Raw genomic sequence first — 21,055 nt, 5'->3', positions numbered from 1 at the left:
AAGCTGAAACCCTCTTGTGGGAAGGGACTCATGATTTCCCAAGGGTACATAGCAGGAAGGGGCTTAGGCTGTTTTCTTACTCCAGGCACCTTGCCTTTTCTTCTGCCCCACAGCTTCATCTTCTTTCCCCTCTGTGATTTTTAACCTTCTCAGCATAAGCATCCTTATCTTTTTAATTATTAATCACGTCACCTCTTTCAATCTCAAAAGAACCGTCTCCATAGTTTTCTTTCTTTTGATGTCGTTTACAGTGAGGTTTGTGCTGGGAGATTCATGAATGGGTAAGGTGTTGTGATGAAGAAATGGTAAAGAGGTGAGATTCACTCATCTGCAAGTCTGAGAAATTTTGAGTTGTGGAAGAATGTTTTGTAGAGAAATCACATGTTTTGTAGAGAAATCACATGTTGTGTAGAGAAATTACATGTTGGGTAGAGTCTGTCATTAATTGTCTTTAAGGACTTTGTTTTTCCCTGCCTGCCTCTTTCCAAAATTGTTTTAACAAATAACCCTGACCAAATAGGTTACTTGGACTCTTGCATTTCCCATTACACTATTCTGAACAGTGGTGTTATGAATGTCAGGCTGTTGTGCATAGATGCCAGAGATCCAGTCCCTTTGAATTCCCATTGTTTACCTGCTCTGGTCCTTTGCTATTCAGAATGTAGCCCTTAGACCAACAGGGTCACAATCTCCTGGGTGTTTCCAGAAATGCAGATTAGCAGATCCCACTAGAGGCCTATTGAATTAAAAAATCTGTGATTCCTAAGCACATTAAAGTTTAAGGTAGTTAGACTACAGTTTTTGCAGCAACCTTGGTCTGTTCTCTTGGAACCTGACCTCTGCTTTACTTAAAACATATGCCTAAGTTAGGGAAATGTAAGTTAAAACTACAATGAGATACCACCTTATAGCTGTTACAGGTCCATTATCAACAAGACAAACAATAATAAGTGTTGGAGAGGTTGTGGAGAAAAGGGAACCCTCATTCACTGCTGGTGGGAATGTAAACTGATACAGCCACTATGGAAAGCAGTCTGGAGATTCCTCAAAAAATTAAGAATAGAGCTACCACATGACCCAACAACCCCACTCCTGGGTATATACCCGAAAAACTCGAAATCATTTATATGCAAAGATATATGCACCCCCATGTTCATTGCAGCATTATTCATGGTGGCCAAGACATGGAAGCAGCCAAAGTGCCCTGTAATAGAGGACTGGATAAAGAAGATGTGGTACATATACACAGTGGAATATTACTCAGCCATTAGAAAGGATGAAATAGCATCATTTATAACAATGTGGATGAACATTATGCTAAGTGAAATAAGTCAGACAGAAAAAGTTAAGAACCATACAATTTCACTCATATGTGGGAAATTAAACTGAAACTTATGAGCACAAACAGCAGTGTGGTGGTTGACAGGGTAGGGATGGGGGGAGGGAGAAGAAGAAGGGGTCCTAATATGAGGTGACAGAAGACTTGACTTTGGGTGGTGGACACATGGTGCTATATACAGATTTTGTAACTTCGAAATCCACACATGAAACCTATATGTTCATGTTGACCAATGTCACCCCAACAAAATTAATTTAAAATCTCTGGGGGGGGGGGTGAGGGCATGTATGGGTGTGGGGTGTGGGGGGGACAATGGTAAGATATGTACACATATAATACCTTAATAAAAAAATAAAAAAATATATATATGCATAGACACATTTGAAATAATTTTTTTGTTATTTTGGCAATATTATTCTAGTTTGTGTATTATTCCATAGGCCTTTTTCTAGTTGCCTTTGGCAATATCATTCAATTAGTTAACTCTGCTACTTCTAGTTTTCCTAAAAATCTTTGAGGTTTCCTTGAAGGCAAGAATCATGTTTTACTTTGTGGGCACACAGATTCCTGTATGTGAATGCTCAGTAAGTTGAAAGCTGAATGAATTCTGAATAAGTGACTGAGTAAATGAAAGAAGAGGAATCTAGATGGCATATTCCTTGAAGACTGGGACAATGTCTTAGTCATCCTTAAATTGCCAATGCGTCCCAGAAAACTTAATAATAAACGCGTCCTGGATAAGTTGTTAGATGAGAAGACCTCGTTTGTTTATTCCTGGCATAAACCCACAGCGAATAGAAGCAGGAGAAATGCAAATAAGACGGAGAGCTAAGTACAGTGCTAGACAGCTTTACAATTGTTACCTCAGCTTATCATCACAATATCTGTGGACTGGGTACGTATTATTTTAGAGAGGCAGAAACCGAGTTCTGAAATTTAAGTGCCTCGCCCAAGTTCACATTGCTAGGGTCAGAGCCTGATTATTCTTGCAAGTAATTTGCATGTCTTTGTGTGCACAGCCGCGTTTCTGCAGAGATGGAAAGGTGGAAGAGGAAGGATCCTTTATAATAAAACACAAGAATAAGCAACTCTCCGAGTTCCCCTCGTGCACCGGAGACGCTGTGGCTCTGGAGGAAAGAGCTCTTCTTGCCTTCCAACCACAGACTAAGCCGGAACAATGCAAATGAAGATCTACCCTCTGGTGTCGTTTCTGCACTCGGAACGCAGGTGCTGGGGTCGTCAGGCGCGGGGGGCACCAGAGAGGAACGGACGCACGCCGGGCGGTTGCCTGGTAACGCCCGCTGAGGAGTCCCAGCGTAATAAGGTCCGGGAGAAGTGTCACTAGCCTTTCAGCAGGACCCCATAGCCCGTTGTCTCCGCGCCGGCGGCCTGTCCCCGCCGCCTGGCGGGCTGCGGCAGGGGAGATGTGGCAGGAGGAGTCGGATCTGTCTCTCAGTATCGCTCAGATAGTCCAAAAACTCAAGGGCTCCAGTTTGTACGCTCAGCTGGAACGTCAGGCCTGGGTAAGGGAGGCCGGTGGGAAGGGATGGGGACGGGGCTGTGGCGGGCTCCGTGGGAACCCCTCTGGCTAGAGCCGCCTCTGGTCTCGCCAGCTCCGCTCCTGTGCGCGGAAAGCCCTCTCTTCCAGGTCCCCGGGCTCAGCCTCGCGCGTGGGGTAATAGGTTTCTGAAGGAGGGTGGGGCGCATCATGCCTTTCTCTAGGACACAGAAACGCTATTTATTCATCTTACAGCCCTTTACAGGGTCTAATATTTAAAACGGCTGGAATCAGCTTAGATCTTTGGGCCACGCCTTCCCTCACTTTTCCTCTTCTGTCTGTGGGTTTTTGCCTTAGCATCGCTCACCTTCTTGCCTCTACCCTCCCTGCAGTCATCCGCCCTCTGTCCATCCGCCCCGCATTCACTGAGCATTTTCCTATGTGCTGGCTAGGTTCTTCGATGCAGAGATTGATTAAGAGGTCTTTGTGTATGTGTGAGTGCCATGTAAGTGGAATTATACAGTACGTACATTTTTGTGCCTGGTTTCTGTCATCTAGAATCATGCTTCTGTGACTCATTCGTGTTGGTGTTTCAGTAGTTCAGTTTCTTTTGAAAAAAAACATTGTTTTTAATTTTCAGTGGCAGTTGACTTACAGTATTATATTAGTATAAGGTGTACAACATAGTGATTAGATATTTATATACCCTGATAGGTCTGGTTCCCACAGAGAAGTTCTGTTCCTTTTTATTGTTGAGTAATAGTTCATTGTTTGGGTAGACTGTGATTTGTTTATCCGTTCACTGATTGCTGGGCATCCTGGGTTATGAAGTTATGGGTTGTTTCCAGTTATAGAGGTTTTAAGTAAATCTGATACAAACATGCTGGTGTAGGGTTTTGTTTGGATATTTGCTTTCTTTTCTCTGGGGTAAATACCTAGGAGTAGAATTGCTAAGTTGTATGATAAGTGTATGTTTAATTCTGTAAGAATCTGCCAGACTTTTCCAGAGTGGCTGTAACATTTTGCATTTCTACCAGCAATTAGGAGAGTTTCAGTTGCTCTGCATCCTTGCTAATACTGATGTCAGTTTTTTATTAACTAATTTTTATGTATTAATTACAATGTTCTGGTAGGAGAGGAATGATACCGCACTGAGACTTAATTGCATTCCCCTAATAACAATGATATCGAGTGTGTTATCATGCTTATATCTTCTTTGGTGAAGTAAGCTGTTCAAATCCTTTGCCCTTTAAAAAAATAGTTTGTTCTCTCATTGTTGAATTGTAAGGATTCTTTATATAAAGGACACAAATATTTTCTCCCAGCCTGTGGCTTATCTTTTCATTTTCTTAACTAGGTCTTTCAAATAGCAAAACATTTTTATTTTGATGATATGTTTTTTATCAATTTCTTTTATGATTTGTGCTTTTTGTGCCTTACCTAAGAATCTTTCCTGTTTTGTTCTAGCAGTTTTATAGTTTTAGCTTCTACAGTTAGATCTGTGATCCATTTCCAGTTCATTTTTGTGTATGTTGCTATGTAAAGCGTTTTGGTTTATTTTGCATGTAGATGCCCAATACCACACCTATTTCTAGTGCTTATTTCCTGATTTCCTTGGCACTTTTGTTGAAAATTCCTTTAGTACACACACACACACACGCACATGCACACACACACACGCACAGAGGACTCTGTCTGGCTTTCTATTCTGTTCCATTGACCTATTTGTCTATCACTATGCTAATGCTACATTTTTTTACTTTTGTAACTTTATAGTAAGTCTTGAAATCAGGTAATTAGTCCTCCAACTTTTTAAAAGAAATTGTTTTGTTTATTCTACATCCTTTGCTTTGCCATATAAATTTTATCTTTGCTTTGCCATATAAAATTTTTAATTATCTTATAAATTACTACAAAAAATCTTCCTGAGTTTTGGATTGGGTTTTTGTTGAATTTATAGATCAATTTGGGGAGAATTGACCGCTTAACAATATTGAATTTTCTGGCCCATGAATATACTTTATCTCTTCGTTCGTTTATATCTTTATTTTCTATTGTTGGTGTTTTACAGTTCAATATACAAATCTTGCACATATTTTAAGATTTTTCCCTAAGTATTTCTTTTTTTATGCCATTATAAATGCTGATGCTTTTTCTCATTTCAATTTCCAGTTGTTTCTTGTTAGTATGTAGAAATACAATAGATACTTGTCTATTTGCCATGTATCCTGCAGCCTTACTAAACTTATTTATTATAGTATCTCTTTTGTATATTGCTATGATTTTTCAAGTACATGTTTCATATGTGAATAAAGACAGTCTTACTTTTCCTTTCCCATATATATGTTTTTTATTTTTCTTGCCTTGTTATACTGGCTACTGTTTCTAGTACAATGCTGTATAGATACTTTTTATTAGGTTGAAGAATCTCTTTCTTACTCCTGTTTTTCTGAGAGTTTTATTATGAATGAATGTTGAATTTTGTTAAGTACCTTTTTTGCATATGTAGAGATTCTCAATGTGATTTTTATTTTTAATATGTTAATATGGTGAACAATACTGATTGTTTTTGCATTTCAGGGATAAACTTCACTTGGTTACAATACATTATTATTTTTATATATATCTTGATTTAATTTTCTAATAGTTTGTTGAAGATTTTGTGAATTTTATTTTCATAAAAATATTGGTTTGTAGTTTTATTTTAACATCTTTGTCTAGTTTTGATATTAGTTAATGCTGATCTCAGAAATTGAGTTGGGCAGTGTTCCCTTTTCTTCTATTTTCTGGAAGAATTTGTGTAGACTTAATATTATTTCTTCCTTAAATGTCTGGTGGAATTCTGGGTAAGGTCATTGGGGCCTGGAATTTTCTTTGTGGGAACATTTTTAATAAAAAGTTTAATTTTTAAAATATATGCAGGGCTATTTGGGCTATTTATCTTGTTGAATGTGTACTTGAAAAGCATTAGTGTTCTGCTATTACTGTTCTACAAATGTCAATGAGGTCAAATAGACAGACAATTTTGTTCAAGTGTTCTGTATCTTACTAGGAAGAGGCTTCAGTCAACACTGTCAGAAGTTTTATTATCACTGCCATTAGCTTCAGTTGTATCAGGCTTCAGATTTGGTGGGCTGCTATACACTTTGTCCTTAGAAAGGGTTCTGGGGGTCTTGGGGGGTTTTCTCAGTGTTTCTAGGACACCTGTCCCTGCTTGCCCGTGTCCCAGAGGGAAGTCTCTCTCCACGCTCTTATCCCAGTAGTCTGCTGTTTGTTACCCATCCTAAGTGCATGGCAGGTGCAGGTGGCAAAGTCTCCTGGCCCTGTCCCGGTCCATGTACACTGGGGTAGGTCTTTCTCAGTGTTCCTTCCTCTTCTCCCTTTGCAGCCAAACTCTGCCTTGTATCGGTGGCAGATAATGGGTGACAGAGAGATCCCTGCCCCGCCCTAGAGCTGGCTTCCTCTGCTTCAGACTGGTGTAGGATCCTGGGCCCAAAGGTGTTCTTACCTTTCCATGAGGAAGATGGTTTTTGCATCTGCCTTACTCCCAGAAGCCATGTATTACTGCCTTTCAGAGTGGTTGCGTTCCTGAGCTCTCCCCTAGAGGTTTGAGGCATTTTCCTCCCATGAGAGGAGAGTCTGGGCAAGGTAGCATGGTTTTATGCTTGTTCTGCAGTGGCGGGCTGTCCCTTCGTGCACCCCTGTGTCACAAAAGGGGGCTCTCTGCAGCTCCATGCTCTGCCCTCAGCCTTTCGTGTGGGCACCTGGTGTAGACCCATGGGAAAGAGCACGCGAGGGAGTGGGAATCGCCCTTGAGTTCTGAGCTCCCGGTTATTCTACATTGACATGCTAGCCCACATCTAATCTGCAATTGTTGAATTCTTAGCTAAATTCTTCTTTCTCACTTTTGTATGGTAGCATTCTTTTCCTCATGTTCTCTGTCAAACATTTGGGGTCCCCTCTGTCCGTGGAGGGGCTTGTTACTCTTTGGAATTTAGTTCACTGGATTGTCTCACATCTTCAATTTTCTGGTGGGTTCAAAAGTTATGATTTTGTAGATTACACCACTTTTTCTCATTTGTTAGGATGGGAGTGACACATCTTGTACTGGCTTTCTACATCCTATGCATTATCAAAACTCTATTAGTAAGTGTTTAAAGATTGCATCTATGCCCACGAGAAAGATTGGTCTGTAATTTTCCTTTTTAGTAATGTCTTTCGTAAGTGTTATATCAAGGTTATGCTGGCCTGATAAAATGAATAGGAAAGTGTTCCCTCTTTTTTTTTATTTTCTATTTGCTGAAAGGTTGGTATGAGGTTGTTGTGGTTGTGTTTTTTTCCATAAATGCTTGGAAGAATTCTCCATTGAAGCGTGTCTCAAATTTTCCTTGGGGAGGTTTATTTTTTTTATTAGTAGACTTTATTTTTTAGAACAATTTTAGGTATACAGAAAAAATTCAGCAGAAGGTACAGAGTTCCCACACATCCCCTCTCCCCTTGAGCAGTTTCTCCTATTATTAACATGTGCGTAGTGTGGTACATTCATTGCAATTAGTGAACCAATCTTGATAAATTATTGTTAAAGTCCTTAGTTTACATCAGGTTTCACTTTTTATGTTATATAGTTCTCTGGGTTTTGACAAATGTATAATGTCATGTGTCCACTATTCCAGTGTCTTACAGAATAGTTTCACTGTCTGAAAATCTGTGCTCCCACCTACTCATTCCTCTCTCTTCTCTCCTAAATCCCTGGCAACCAGTGATTTTTTATTTATTTATTTTTTTTACTGTCACTATAGTTTTGCCTTTAAGAATCTCTTATAGTTGGGATCATACAGTATGTAGCTTTTTCAAACTGGCTTCTTTCACTTAGTCATATATATTAAGTTCTTCTATGTGTGTTTTTGTTTGTTTGTTTGTTTTGTTGTGTTTTTTTTGCTGAATAATATTTTTTTGTGTGGATGTGTCAGTTTGCTTATAAGTTTACCTATTGAAGGATGTCAGTTGCTCCCAAGTTTTGGCAGTTATGAAGACAACTGCTATAAACATTCCTGTGTAGATTTTTTTTTATCAACATACATTTTCAACTTATTTGGGTAAATATCAAGGGGATGTTTGCTGGGTTGTATGACTAAGACTATGATTAACTTTGTTAGAAGCTGACAAATTGTCTTCCAATGTGGCCATACCATTTTGCATTCCCAGCAATGAATGAGAGTTTCTGTTACTCCACATCCTCACCAGCATTCGGTGTTTTAGATTTTAGAGCTATTCTAATAGGTATGTTGTAATATCTGACTGTTGTTTGAATTTGTAATTTATTATTTTTGTTTTTTAAATTTATCTTTATTGCTGAAAGTATTACAGATGTCTCTTTTTCCCCCATTGATCCCCTCTACCCCACCCCAGCCCCAGCACCCCCTTCCAGGCTTCACCATATTATAGTCTGTGTCCATGGGTTATGCATATATGCACATAAATTCTTTGGTTAATAACATGGACTAAGCAAGTTTTCATATATTCATTTGCCATCTGTATGTCTTTGGTGAGATGTCTGTTCAGATCTTTTGCCCCTTTTAAAATTGTATGTTGTTTTTTTTTTGATTATTGTGTTTTAAGAGTATTTATTATCTCAGGCACAATTCTAGGCCCAGGGCATACAACAGTGAATAAAATTAAGAACCACCCTCCTGTAGAGATGATAGTATTAAAAATAAGTACAGGTCGACAATACCTTATCCAAAACCTGGGGCCAGATATGTTTCAAAATTCACATGTTTTTCAAATTTTAGAAAGGTAATTTATGCATATTCTGTATGTTCTTTAATATCCCTACCAAGTTCTTGCAGCACCCAGTAATTATATAGATTAATATTTATGTGGCAAATGTATGAATTTTCACACTCAGTGTGTTAAATAAGGACTATAAATAGTCTCATGTCAATTCAGGTCAGATCAGATTTTGCCATCAAATGAGTTCAAATCAGGGCAGATTTTGCCACAATTCGATTACACAAACACTAGTTTTCAAAGCTCTTCAGATTTCAGAATTTCGAGCAAAGGGTTATGTATCTGCACCTATAACATTTAACGGTTAATAAAAAAGTAGGGCAAAGAAATAGAAAAATAAAGCAGTTTAAGGAGATGATTACATAGGACACTCAAAACCTATATTTGACTAGTTCTTAAGATAAAGAAAATAACAAACCTATACTATTAGCCTATCTAATAAAGAGGGAATATGCTAATTGACCCTCGCTCCATCACAAAGATGGCGGTGCCCACAGCCAATAAGGAGGGAATATGTTAATTGACTGTCCCGCCCTCAAAGATGGTGGTGCCCACAGCCAATAAGGAGGGGATATGCTAATTGACTGCCCTGCCCTCAAAGATGGTAGTGCCCACAGCCAATAAGGAGGGAATATGCTAATCGACTGCCCCACCCTCAAAGATGGTGGCACCCACAGCCACAAGATGGCAGTGCCCAGTCCCCTCAGCCCCCTGGGGTGGCAGGCGCGCCTGCCTCTGAAGTCCCCCAGTCCCCTCAGCACCCCAGCCGCCCAGGGCCGGCCTGAGGCTCAGGCAAGCCTTGGATAGCGGTGGCTGCCCAGCTGCCCAGGGCCGCCCAAGGCTCAGGTAACCAGGGCTGGCTGAGGCTTGTGCTACCGGCAGTGGCAGCAGCAGAGGTGTGATGGGGCATTGCCTTCCTCTGATCTCTGGGTCGCCTTCCGCCCCTGAGGGCTCCTGGACTGTGAGAGGGGGCAGGCTGAGCTGAGGGCCCCCCCCCCCACTCCAGTGCATGAATTTTCATGTACCGGGTCTCCAGTAAATTCATAAAAATATAATCATAGATCTTTTAAAAGTAGTGCAGTCTTGGACTTGAAAAAAAAAGTGGTAACAACTTTGCCTTAGTTTGTATCAATTAGCTCAGACATGCAATATAAATCAGCTAATGCTTAAAGGCAATTTTACAACCAGATTTGGTAATATACTTTTAAACAACTGGCTCTTTATTTGTTACATGCCTTTAAAATTTTAATCTAGAGGGCATTTTCTGAACTGCTTCCATTTTGTCTGTCTGTGTCTACCCAGAGGGTCTAGAGCAGTGTGGCCCAAATTAATTAGAAAAATAAAACCACACAGCACATTTCTAAACCATATAAATGGTTTTAGACCCTTTTCCCTACTATTGCTTCTCTTTTAGTATTATGATTAAACATTGATTCTATTTTAATGTATCCTTTTATTTATTGAAGTTCAATTATTTAAAATATTAATGTGATAACATGGAATTTTGTGGTTCTAGAAAGGGGTTATGTTGTGTTGTTGTTTTTTCTGAGTTTCTTGAGTTACTTTATTATGAAGTCAACCTACATCTTAAAATTGCATTTGCTCACTCATCCTCTAGACACTAGGATAATAGCCTAAATTCACATTTGATGTCTAGCACCAAATCAGCATATTACTTTGTATCATGCATTATTTGTACTTAAAATGGATGTTGTGTAAAACCTCAAATGTTATTACCATTCCATTAAATATTTAATAGGTCTTGTTGTTCAGATTATTATTATAAATAATACAATTGTGAAAGGAAGGAACCTGAAAGAAGATAGGCTTTGGAGAGAGAAGAAATAATATAAATGATAGGATGTTGTCATAAGTGTAGAACCCAAGAGCATCTCAAGGCTAGTGTCTCTACTAAAAATCTTAAGAGATTGTTTATTAAATACTGTTTTTTGTATTCTTCATTACCATAAATTTGCACCAGAATTTAGAGATCATAAAAAGAGAAAAGAATATGACCTTTATTATTTATTTTAGGAAAATGCAAATTAAATGGATTTAATTAAATAGATTTTAAATAAAGATATTTTATGTAAGGCATGGATAAAATAGAACATATATTGGTATTTAAAAGCCTGTGCCATGACTAGAGCTGTCTGTCTTTTTTCTCTCGAAGGTGGGAATTGGCAAACACTAGGGGAAGCTCCTGATTGGGCTAGTGCAGCTGATATATATGAATAATTCAGGGACTGGGATTGAGTTTGGTGTGAATCTGAAGTGGTATTATCCTTACCCACATCTACCGTGGCTACTGTCATACCCTTTAATCCTGGAAAGTAAGACAGTGAAGAAGTGGATGGTGGTGTACAGGATTTCAAAATAGGTAACCTCTTGTCTTCATAGAATTTATGTACTTGAGGGATAAGATGCCTATTAAAATGCAAGTTTGCTTTGTGTGAGTAAGATATCTCTTCGTGTTTTACTTCAGCACTGAGTTACTTAGAGAAGGTCATGTCAGATTCTTGAATTAGGCAAGGCCAACTTGAAATGACAGGGAAACGATTGATTAGTAAAGGAGAAGTTTAGACTGTTTCAGGCATAAAATATGTTATGAAAAGAGGCTAAGAAGTAAAGCTGTGGCATAAGGGGAGGGTAAGACAGCCCGTCCTGGCAGAGAAGAGGGCCAGCTTGGAGATGTCAGCAAAAGAAAGCCAGTGAGGGCTCCATCCTCAGGTGAGAGAAACCAGAGCAGGGCTCCAGTTACACAACACAGATTGAGTATAAGGCATGGTCAGCTCGCACAGAGCCAGTCTTCCCAATTGGAAACTAAAACTCATTCCTGGCTATAATGCATGTCTACCAGGACTACTAGGATTACAGAAACACATCTGGTCTATAATTTTAGAAAGAACCCAAACTATTAGGAAGCAACGGGAATATCCAATTCAACTTAAAAAAAAATTCTTTGTTGTTTAAAGTAGTACATATGTCTCCTTTTTTCCCCATTGTCACTCACCCCCCCCCCAGCACATGCCCCCCATAGTGTCTGTGTGCATTGGTTATGCTTATATGCATGCATACAAGTCCTTCGGTTGATCTTTTACCCCCCACCCTCACCCTATCCTGCCTTCCCTCTGAGGATTGACAGACTGTTCCATGTTTCTATGTCTCTGTATCTATTTTTGTTCATGAGTTTATGTTGTTCATTATATTCCACAAATGAGTGAGATCATGTGATATTTATCTTTCTCTATCTTATTTCACTTAGCATAATGCTCTCCAGTTCCATCCATGCTGTTGCAAATGGAAAGAGTTCTTTCTTTTTTTTTACAGAAGCGTAGTATTCCATTGTGTAGATGTGCCACAGTTTTCTAATCTACTCATCTGTTGATGTGCACTTAGGCTGTTTCCAAATCTTAGCTATTGTAAATTGTGCTGCTATGAACATAGGGGTGCATATATCCTTTCTGATTGGTGTTTCTGATTTCTTGGGATATAGTCCTAGAAGTGGGATTACTAGGTCAAATGGGAGTTCCATTTTTAATTTTTTGAGGAAACTCCATACTGTTTTCCACAGTGGCTGCACCAGTCTGCATTCCCACCAGCAGTTCCTTTTTCTCCACATCCTCGCCAGCACTTGTTGTTTGTCGATTTGTTGATGATACCTCATTGTCGTTAATGAGTCCCTCTTCTGCGGTGGTGATGGGCTCTTGACAGAAAATAGATGAAGTCCAAAATTATGTTAATGATAAAAGAATGTTTGGGGATTGATGTGGGAAAGGTTGTTATATCCTTTTTTATCACACTTCTCTCTTAGTTTTTTGTTTATGTTCTTCAGTACATTGTGAGTTCCTCAAGAGTGAGGGAGAACTATGTTTTGGATTTCTTTTTATACCCAACAACTGGAACATAGGAAGTGTCCAGTTAATTATTGAAAGAAGAATGCAAATTAATAGGCATATACTAGGTATGGATATATTGAAAAGAAAAGGCTGGGGATGAAGAAGGCTTGGATGGCACTCAAGGTGGAAAGATGGGAATGAATTCCCAATATAGGAACAGCGATAAAGCTGAGCAGAGGGTTTCTTCTGTGGTAGGGTACTGAGAGAGAGAGAGAGAGAGAGAGAGAGAGAGAGAGAGAGAGAGAGATATTATATAGGCTGGGTGGAACTAGGCTTTTAGAGGATTGTAAATGCTAGAACGAATTTGTCTTTATTCTATAGGCATTGAATGGGGTCATTGGGGTATTTTGAGGAGAGTGGAGACATGAGGTGGTTTTTAGGAGCATTAATCTGACATTGGTGATCAGGATAGAGAGGAATAGAAGAGAGTGATCGGCTTCATTCTCCTCTTTATTCCTTCCCACATTCCATTGGAACTTGTGCTGTTCCACACATTGTCAGTGCACAAGAGCATCCCCATGCCCTTGCTCAGTCCATCCTCACAGCCTATACTTCTTTGCTCCCCTTTCCAGTTTCTTCCATTAGAATAAATGTTCCTTTCTCTATGGATGATACCTCTGTTGTAACATTTTTTCTTTCTTACAGTGGAGTTAGGTTTTTGTTTTATTTTTTAAAATCGGCTTTTTCCTTTTTCAGACTAAAAATTCCAGGGAGCAAGGATAAGGTCTTGTTCATTTTGTGTTTCCCATGGAGTTTTGCTGGTGTAGATCTAAGCAATCTGTAGTGCAAATGCATTAATTGAAAACATGTTTATGAAGAACTTACTATGATCACATTGTGCTGGATCTAGGTACAGAGATGAAAGACTCTTGTCCTCCAAAAGCCTATAGTCTAGTAGAGTGATTCTCAAAGTATGATCTGTGAATCCCTCGTGATCTATAAGATCCTTTCAGGTTAAAACTATTTTATATGAAACTAGAGGCCTGGTGCACGAAATTCGTGTCCCTTAGTGCAGCCTGCACCCTCTCCAATCTAGGACCCCTCGAGGGATGTCCGACTGCCCATTTAGGCCCGATCCCACCAGGGATCGGTGCCAAAATGGGCAGTCGGACATCCCTCTCACAATCCAGGACTGCTGGCTCCCAACCACTCGCTTGCCTGCCTGCCTGATTGCCCCTAACCGCTTCTGCCTGCCAGCCTGATCACCCCCTAACCACTCCCCTGCCAGCCTGATCGACGCCTAACTGCTCCCCTGCTGGCCCGATTGCCCCTAACTGCCCTCCTCTGCAGCCTGGTCTCCCCCAACTGTCCTCCTTTTCAGGCCTGGTCGCCCCCAACTGTCCTCCCTTCCAGGCCTGGTCACCCCCACCTGCCCTCCCCTGCAGCCCTGGGTCCCCCCAAACTGTCCTCTCCTGCTGGCCTGGTTCCCCCCAACTGCCCTCCCCTGTAGGCCTGGTCCCTCCCAACTGCCCTCCCCTGCAGGCCTGGTCCCCCCAACTGCCCCCCCTGCAGACATGGGTCCCCCCAAACTGCCCTCCCCTTCTGGCCTGATCGCCCACAACTGTCATCCCCTGCCAGCCATCTTGTGGTGGCCATCTTGTGTCCACATGGGGGCAGCCATCTTGTGTGTTGGAGAGATGGTCAATTTGCATATTACTCTTTTATTAGATAGGATAGTAAATAAGATATATAATGTATAATACAATAATACCTTTTTTAAAAAAGAAAATTTAATTGTGCTGTCATTTGTGCTGATGATATAAAACAATGGCAGTGGGTTAACTGCTGGTGTCTTAGCACCAATCAAGGACCTGGCACCAAACTGTGCTAGTAGTCACTATATTCTTCATCACCACACATTTTTAGTAAAATAAAAAGCCAGTTTTATTTGAGTGTCCTTGATGAAACAGCAAACAATGATTCGTTTTATTAAATCTAATTTCTTGAAAATATTTCTTTTTAATATTCTGTTCAAGGAAATGGAAAGTATGTATAAGGCACTTCTGCTGTATATTGAAATAAGATGTTTATCAAGAGGAAAAGCAATTCTGCAATTAATTAATTGATTGAGTTACAAGTGGAACTGCTTTTTTTTTTTTAACTGAAACACCATTTTTACTTAAGAGTGATTGACATGCTATTGTTGACTTAGGTATTTTGCAGATATTTTCTCTAAAATGAACAAAGTGAGCCTCATTTCAAAGAAAACAGTTATGTGTTGCCAATGATAAAATTTATGCTTTAAATAAAAATTAGATTCTGTAAAGCTTGTGTTCACCACTGTGAACTTGATGGCTTCCAATATTTACAGACTTCAATTATATTGATGGTGATGTTAAAGAATGCTACTTTTTGATATTGTTTAATAAAATGTGTCCACTGCATCACTTAGTTAATATATTTGAAATGATCAATGATTAATGTTACAAAATTATGTATAAATAGGAGATTGAGTCAAAGTGTAAGGCAGATCTATAATACATGTTTATGTAATAAAATATGAAGTTTATTGATATTCACATTCAAAATTGCAAATAATTGAAACTACTACTTGTCAAATTTTGGTGTACTATCAGAGGAGAATATCAACATTATTAGAAAAGGATATTACAGTACCCTCCCCTTTTCCAGTTACAATCTGTGTGACACTGATTTTTTTTCACATGTATCAATGGAAACGACATGGTGCCCCAGTTGGAATGTTACAGAATATTGAAGAATCCAGCTATATTTTATTAAGTCAAACATCAGGTTTGCAAAAAATCTAAGACAGTGCCTCTTTTTCTCGTTAACTTTTATTTCTGAAAATACAGTTTTTTAAAATAAAAATATTTTATGTTAATAAATAATGAATGGCCCTAGCCGGTTTGGCTCAGTGGTTAGAGCGCTGGCCTGTGGACCAAAGGGTCATGAGTTCGATTCCATTCAAGGTCACGTACCTTGGTTGTAGGCTTCTCCCTATCCTGGACTCTGGCCGGGGCTCATGCAGAAGGCAACCAATTGATGTTTTTCTCTCACATCGATGTTTCTCTCTGTCTTTCCCTCTCTCTTCCACACTCTCTAGAAATCAATGGAGAAATATCCTCGGGTGAGGAAACAACACACACAAAAAATAATGAATGGATTTATAGTGTTATTTTAAAAGAGTTAAATAATTTTTATTGTGGTAAAACATACATAAGCTTTCCATTTAAACCTTTCTTTGTTGTTGTTAATCCTCAACTGAGAATATTTTTTTTATTGATTTTTAGAGAGAGTGGAAGGTAGGGGGAGAGATAGAGAGAGAGAAATATTGATGTCTGAGAGACACATCCATTGGTTGCCTCCTGCACACACTCTGACTGGGGAGTGAACCTGCAACCAAGGTATGTGCCCGTGACAGAAATCAAACCTGGGACCCTTCAGGTCGTTCAGTCCACAGGCCGATGCTCTATCTATTGAGCCAAACCAGCTAGGGCATTTTAACCATTTTAAAATGTATGTTTCAGTGGCATTAAGTACATTCACATTGTCGTGCATCCATCACCACCATCCATCTCTAGAACTTTTTCATCATCCCAAACTGAAAATCTGTACCCTTCCTATTTCCCCTTCCTTACAGGCCCTGGAAACCATCATTCTGTTTTCTGCCTCTATGAATTTGATTCACCTTATTATAAGTGGAATCAAAAGGTACAATAAGTCCTCACTTAACATCATGGATAGGTTCTTGACTTTAAGTGAAATGACATATATTGAAACCAATTTAGGGTAATTGATATAAATAAGAATTAACTTCCTATGGCATCTCATCAATGTTATAATGAAATGGCATAAAATGAAACAATGTTTTTTGATGACCTGCTATATTTGTGTGTTTTTTCTCCAACTGGCTTATTTATATATATAAAAGGCTAATATGCAAAGTGTCACCAGGGAGACCGGGAGTTTCATCACTCTCTATGATGTGCGCTGACTACCAGGGAGCGGTGCGGAACAAAGGAAGGCCCCGGCTAGCAGCCGGAAGGCCCCGATTGGCCCTAATCACTAGCCAGGCCTAGGGACCCTACCCATGCAGGAATTTCTTACACCAGGCCTCTAGTTTTACTTATAATGTCCTCAAGGCTCATCAGTGTTTTAGATTTGTCAGAATTTTCTTTCTTTTTAGAGGCCAAATAGTATTTTGTTGTACTGTATGTATATACTCATGTTCATAGCAGCATTATTCACAAAAGCAACCCAAGTGTCCATAGTTTACCCAAGTTTTGGATAAACTATGGACACTTGGGTTGCTTTTATGAATAATGCTGCTATGAACATGAGTGTACAAATATGTGTTTGAGTCCCTGCTTTCAGTTCTTTTGAGTATATACTCAGAATTAGAATTGCGGAATCATATGCTAATTAAAATTTTTTTTGAGGAATTGCCATACTAATAAGCAAACGGGTTTAATTTGTTTTCATATTCTAATGCTGTAAATATCAATGGATGCACTTCACATAAACAAAGGCATTCTTAGAGTCTTAATTTTTAAGAGGATCCTTCGACTTAGAAGTTTGAGAATGAAGGGGTCTAGTACAAGGGTGGGGGACCTTTTTTCTGCCAAGGGCCACTTGGATATTTATAACATCATTCACTTAATATAAATTTATGTTGCTGTGAACAAAGCTCCTAGATTTATTGAATTTTGATTTCTGCCTGTGGTTGCCTTGGCAGAAATTTCTTGGGCCTTATATGGCCTGTGGGCCGGATGTTCCCCTCCCCTGTTCTGGTGGGATTGGTGAAGTAGAGAAGTCAGTGAGGAAGTGACTACAGTAGAGGACAAGTTGGATTGGACTTGGCTCAGAGAAGAATGGCCAGAGTGGTAAGAAGAATCTATGATATGAAGAGATCATAGAGAATTTGGGAGATATATCTGGCCTTGAGAAGAGAGGCTTTTAGGAAAAACGCAATAGCTATCTTTGAATATGTGAGGCTGTCTCACGGCAAAGGAATTAGGCTTATTTTCTGGGACCTTGTGGGGTGGGGTTGGAGTGATGATGGTGGCTGATTTTAAGGGGAATGGATTTTAGCTCATAAAAAGAATTTTACCAGAATAGTTCAAAGATGGGATTGGCTAAGGTGTAGTGAGTTTGTAAGCTGGAAAGGTAACTCAGAGTCTAAGTTGGAGCTAGAAAACCACTTGGAGAAGAGAATCAGTCAAGTTAGTTGACTTAGAAGAACTCCATAGTCCCTTCTAACCCTGAAGTTCTGATGTTCTCCAGGCACAGAAAGATGAAGTCCAGGATTAGCATAGTGGCATAGTAAGAAGTGGAGGGATGGGGCCTCTCCACTTAGAGGGAATTAAAGAAACCTTACCACCCTTTTTTTGTAGACCTTCCCATAACCTGGTTTGTACTTCAAGCCAGGAGTATTTACCTCTCAGCTTTTTGACCCAGCTATTACTTCAGCCACTTTGCTCCTCTAGTTTCCTTTACTTGCTACGTTTAGAGATTTAAAATTGCCAGTGGCCAATGCTTTGGATTAAGACTGTTCTGGTGAAAGTAGAAAGACACTGGAATATTAACACGCGTGGGTGTGTGTGTGGGGGGGGGGGGGGGCGCGGAGGAGGGCAGGGGTGGAGATGGTCATGTGGTTTTGTGTGTGTGTGTGTGTGTGTGTTTAATTTTGTTTCCTTTTGGCCTAATTTTCGACCAGCTTCCTTACTTGCCCATCAACTGGCTCCAGTCTCCGAGACAGGAATATTAGGCTCCCTGCACCCCTCTGCCTGCGCTGTACCCCTCTGCCCGCTGCACCCCAGGGTCAACTCTCCTGTACATCCCCTCCAGCCCCTCCTAGCAAGAAAACCATGGAAAGGCTCCCTAGAATCCCTCCCTTCTGAATACCCTAAAAGAAACTTTGTGAACACTTAGCCACACCTTCAGAATGTCCCTAGAAAGTACGCTGCCCTTAAAACTAGCCTGATGCCGAAACCGGTTTGGCTCAGTGGATAGAGCGTCGGTCTGTGGACTGAAAGGTCCCAGGTTCGATTCCGGTTAAGGGCATGTACATTGATTGCGGGCACATCCCGGGTGGGGGGTGTGCAAGAGGCAGCTGGTCGATGTTTCTCTCTGATCGATGTTTCTAGCTCTCTGTCCCTCTCCTTTCCTCTCTGTATAAAAATCAATAAAATATATTAAAAAAAAAAAAAACTAGCCTGAGATGCTCCCCCCCATTACCCCGTTCTGATTACCCCACACCTCCAGTCCTCAGCCCCCCAATTTGTCAAGGTGAGGACAAGCGATAGCCCCCTTCCCTGAGCCCGGATCCAGAAAGACCAAGACTTCCCCTCAGCACTTGGCTACACTCAAAACCGTGGGCAGCAGCCTGTCCACCAGCTGAAGCCCCGCCTCCGATGGACCTGTGTTGTTAGGTTGTTAGTGGTGGAGGATATCAGAAATGCCAGCATAAGTAAATGGGTGAAGGTCATGACTAGGAACGGACTGTACACTCTTGCTGGATTATATTTCTGAACATATTCTTAGCCAGCTCTGAGCCAGAGGCAGTTTGTTTAAAAGAAGGCTTAGCTTTTGCTGTAGATATATTAAAAATCTCTACCTCCATTCCTTCCTTCCTTGCCAATCTTTTACATTTAGCCCCTTGCCATCTGGGCATATCTTACATTTTATAACACAACTTTAACTTACATTGGATTTCACAGCCTAAAAATAACTTGGAAAAATTTTCTGTTTGAGTCTCAAAATAATGTAGTTTAGCTGTTAGTTTCCCTATAAAATAAAAAATAAAATTGAGATACAGAGAGGTTAAATCAATTGACTGAGATAATACATAAGACTGAGAGATGATTCCAGGTCTTCTGATGCACAGTACCACTCTCATTTAATCCCAAGTGGGTTTTAAACTATGCTCTGTTACATCAATGATTTTTAGAATGTTCTATTCATTAAAAATATTTGATTTAAAATTATATTAAGAAATAAAACTTTCAAATGCATTGCTATATCCAACTAGAGGCCTGGTGCATGAAATTTGTACATGGGGTTGTGTGTCCCCTCAGCCCAGCCTGCACCCTCTCCAATCTGGGACCCCTTGGGGGATGTCCGACTGCTGGTTTAGGCCCGATCCTGGGAATTGGGCCTAAACCAGCAGTCGAACATCCCTCTCACAATCCTAGACCACTGGTTCCTAATTGCTCACCTACCTGCCTGCTTGGTCAACCCTAACTGCCCCCCGCTGCCAGCCTGGTTGCCCCTAACTTCCCCGCCCCCCTGCTGCTGGCCAGGTCGCCCCCAACTGACCCCTCCCTTCCAGCCTGGTCGCTCCTAACTGCCCCCACAGCTGGCCTTGTCACACCAAACTGCTCCCCTCTGCTGGCCTGGTTGCCCCTTACTGCCCCCACTGCCGGCCTGGTCACCCCTAACTGCCCCCCCATGCTGGCCTGGTTGCCCCCAACTGCCGCCACCCGCTGGCCTAGTTGCCCCTCACTGCCCCCCCTGCCAGCCTAATCGCCCCCAACTGCCCCCTGTGCCAGCCTGGTTGCCCCAGCTGCCCCCCCCTACTGGCCTGGTCGCCCCTCACACCCCACCCCCCACCCCGCTAGCCTGGTCGCCCCACGCAGCCTGCTTGTTCAGTCGTTTGGTCATTCCTCACAAACCCCCCTGCCAGCCTGGTCGCCCCATGCATCCTGCTTGTTCAGTCGTTTGGTCATCCCTCACTAACCCCCCCTGCTGTCCTGGTCACCCCATGCAGCCTGCTTGTTCAGTTGTTTGATCGTCCCTCACTAATCCCCCTTCCGGCCTGGTCGTAGGCAACCATCTTGTGAGGGCGTGGTGGTCAATTTGCATATTACCTCTTATTATATAGGATACTTCATAATCTACTATAGAGCTTCCAAATTCACTTGTTTCTGGGTAGATCCCAGGCGGGGGGGGGGGGACCCCTGCTTCTTCCATATTTCTTTATATGTTTGGCACACTTAGAAATGTGTCATCAATGAGGAAGGATGTAATTGTGCACTGGTCTTTCAATGTATTTGGGCTTGTGCATGTCCCCTCATGGTACATTGTACCAGTGAGGATCCTACTGCAGGGGTATGCGGTTGCCATTGGCCAAACAGCGCGCAGGTGCATCCGCTCAGTAGGATCTCCCATAATGTGTGCTGCTGAGATGCGGGCAAGAGAGCCAGGAACACGTCCGGTGAGGTGGTACCATGGCATGCCTACTTTTAGCACTTACAAGTATCAGAAGCTTTTTGTCTCTCTCTCTCTTTTTTTTTTTTTGTTTGTATTTTTGATAATCATTTTAGTGATTTGCTTTCAAAATAAAAATTTCCAACCACTTCTCTTCCGATTTTTTACAGCAGTTTATTTGGGGATGTGCTGAGATCACCAGGAAGCCCATTAAAAAAGCAAACACATATCTCTGTGAATCAGGATTTTTCTTTATATTGAGCAACCAAAACAAAGTACAAAAAAAAGTGTATATTGAGGCTTTATCAGAATAAAGCTGTGTCTTAATGTTAATCGTACCTCACTCAATGAGAAAAGACT

General features: G+C 40.9%; 1 protein-coding gene across 2 annotated transcripts in view; it reads left to right on the top strand.

Annotated features, from left to right (window-relative positions):
• Positions 1 to 2,674: 2,674 nt before the first annotated feature.
• The window catches only part of TBC1D19 (TBC1 domain family member 19), a 100,050-nt gene continuing 81,669 nt past the window's right edge, over positions 2,675 to 21,055 (top strand). Inside the window, exon 1 of one of the 2 annotated variants that reach the window (XM_008140200.3) lies at positions 2,675 to 2,862. In XM_008140200.3, coding sequence (XP_008138422.1) covers positions 2,764 to 2,862 — 99 coding nt within the window. In that variant the 5' untranslated portion in view covers positions 2,675 to 2,763. Of the gene's footprint in view, positions 2,863 to 3,319; positions 3,343 to 21,055 lie in introns of those variants that run through there. The other variant, XM_054729669.1, reaches the window with a different exon arrangement.

This window comes from Eptesicus fuscus, chromosome 2 (genome assembly GCF_027574615.1).
Source record: "Eptesicus fuscus isolate TK198812 chromosome 2, DD_ASM_mEF_20220401, whole genome shotgun sequence".
Taxonomy (NCBI): Eukaryota; Metazoa; Chordata; class Mammalia; order Chiroptera; family Vespertilionidae; genus Eptesicus; species Eptesicus fuscus.
Note: the sequence above shows the minus strand (reverse complement) of the source record. Positions and strands in the feature narration are given on the sequence as shown.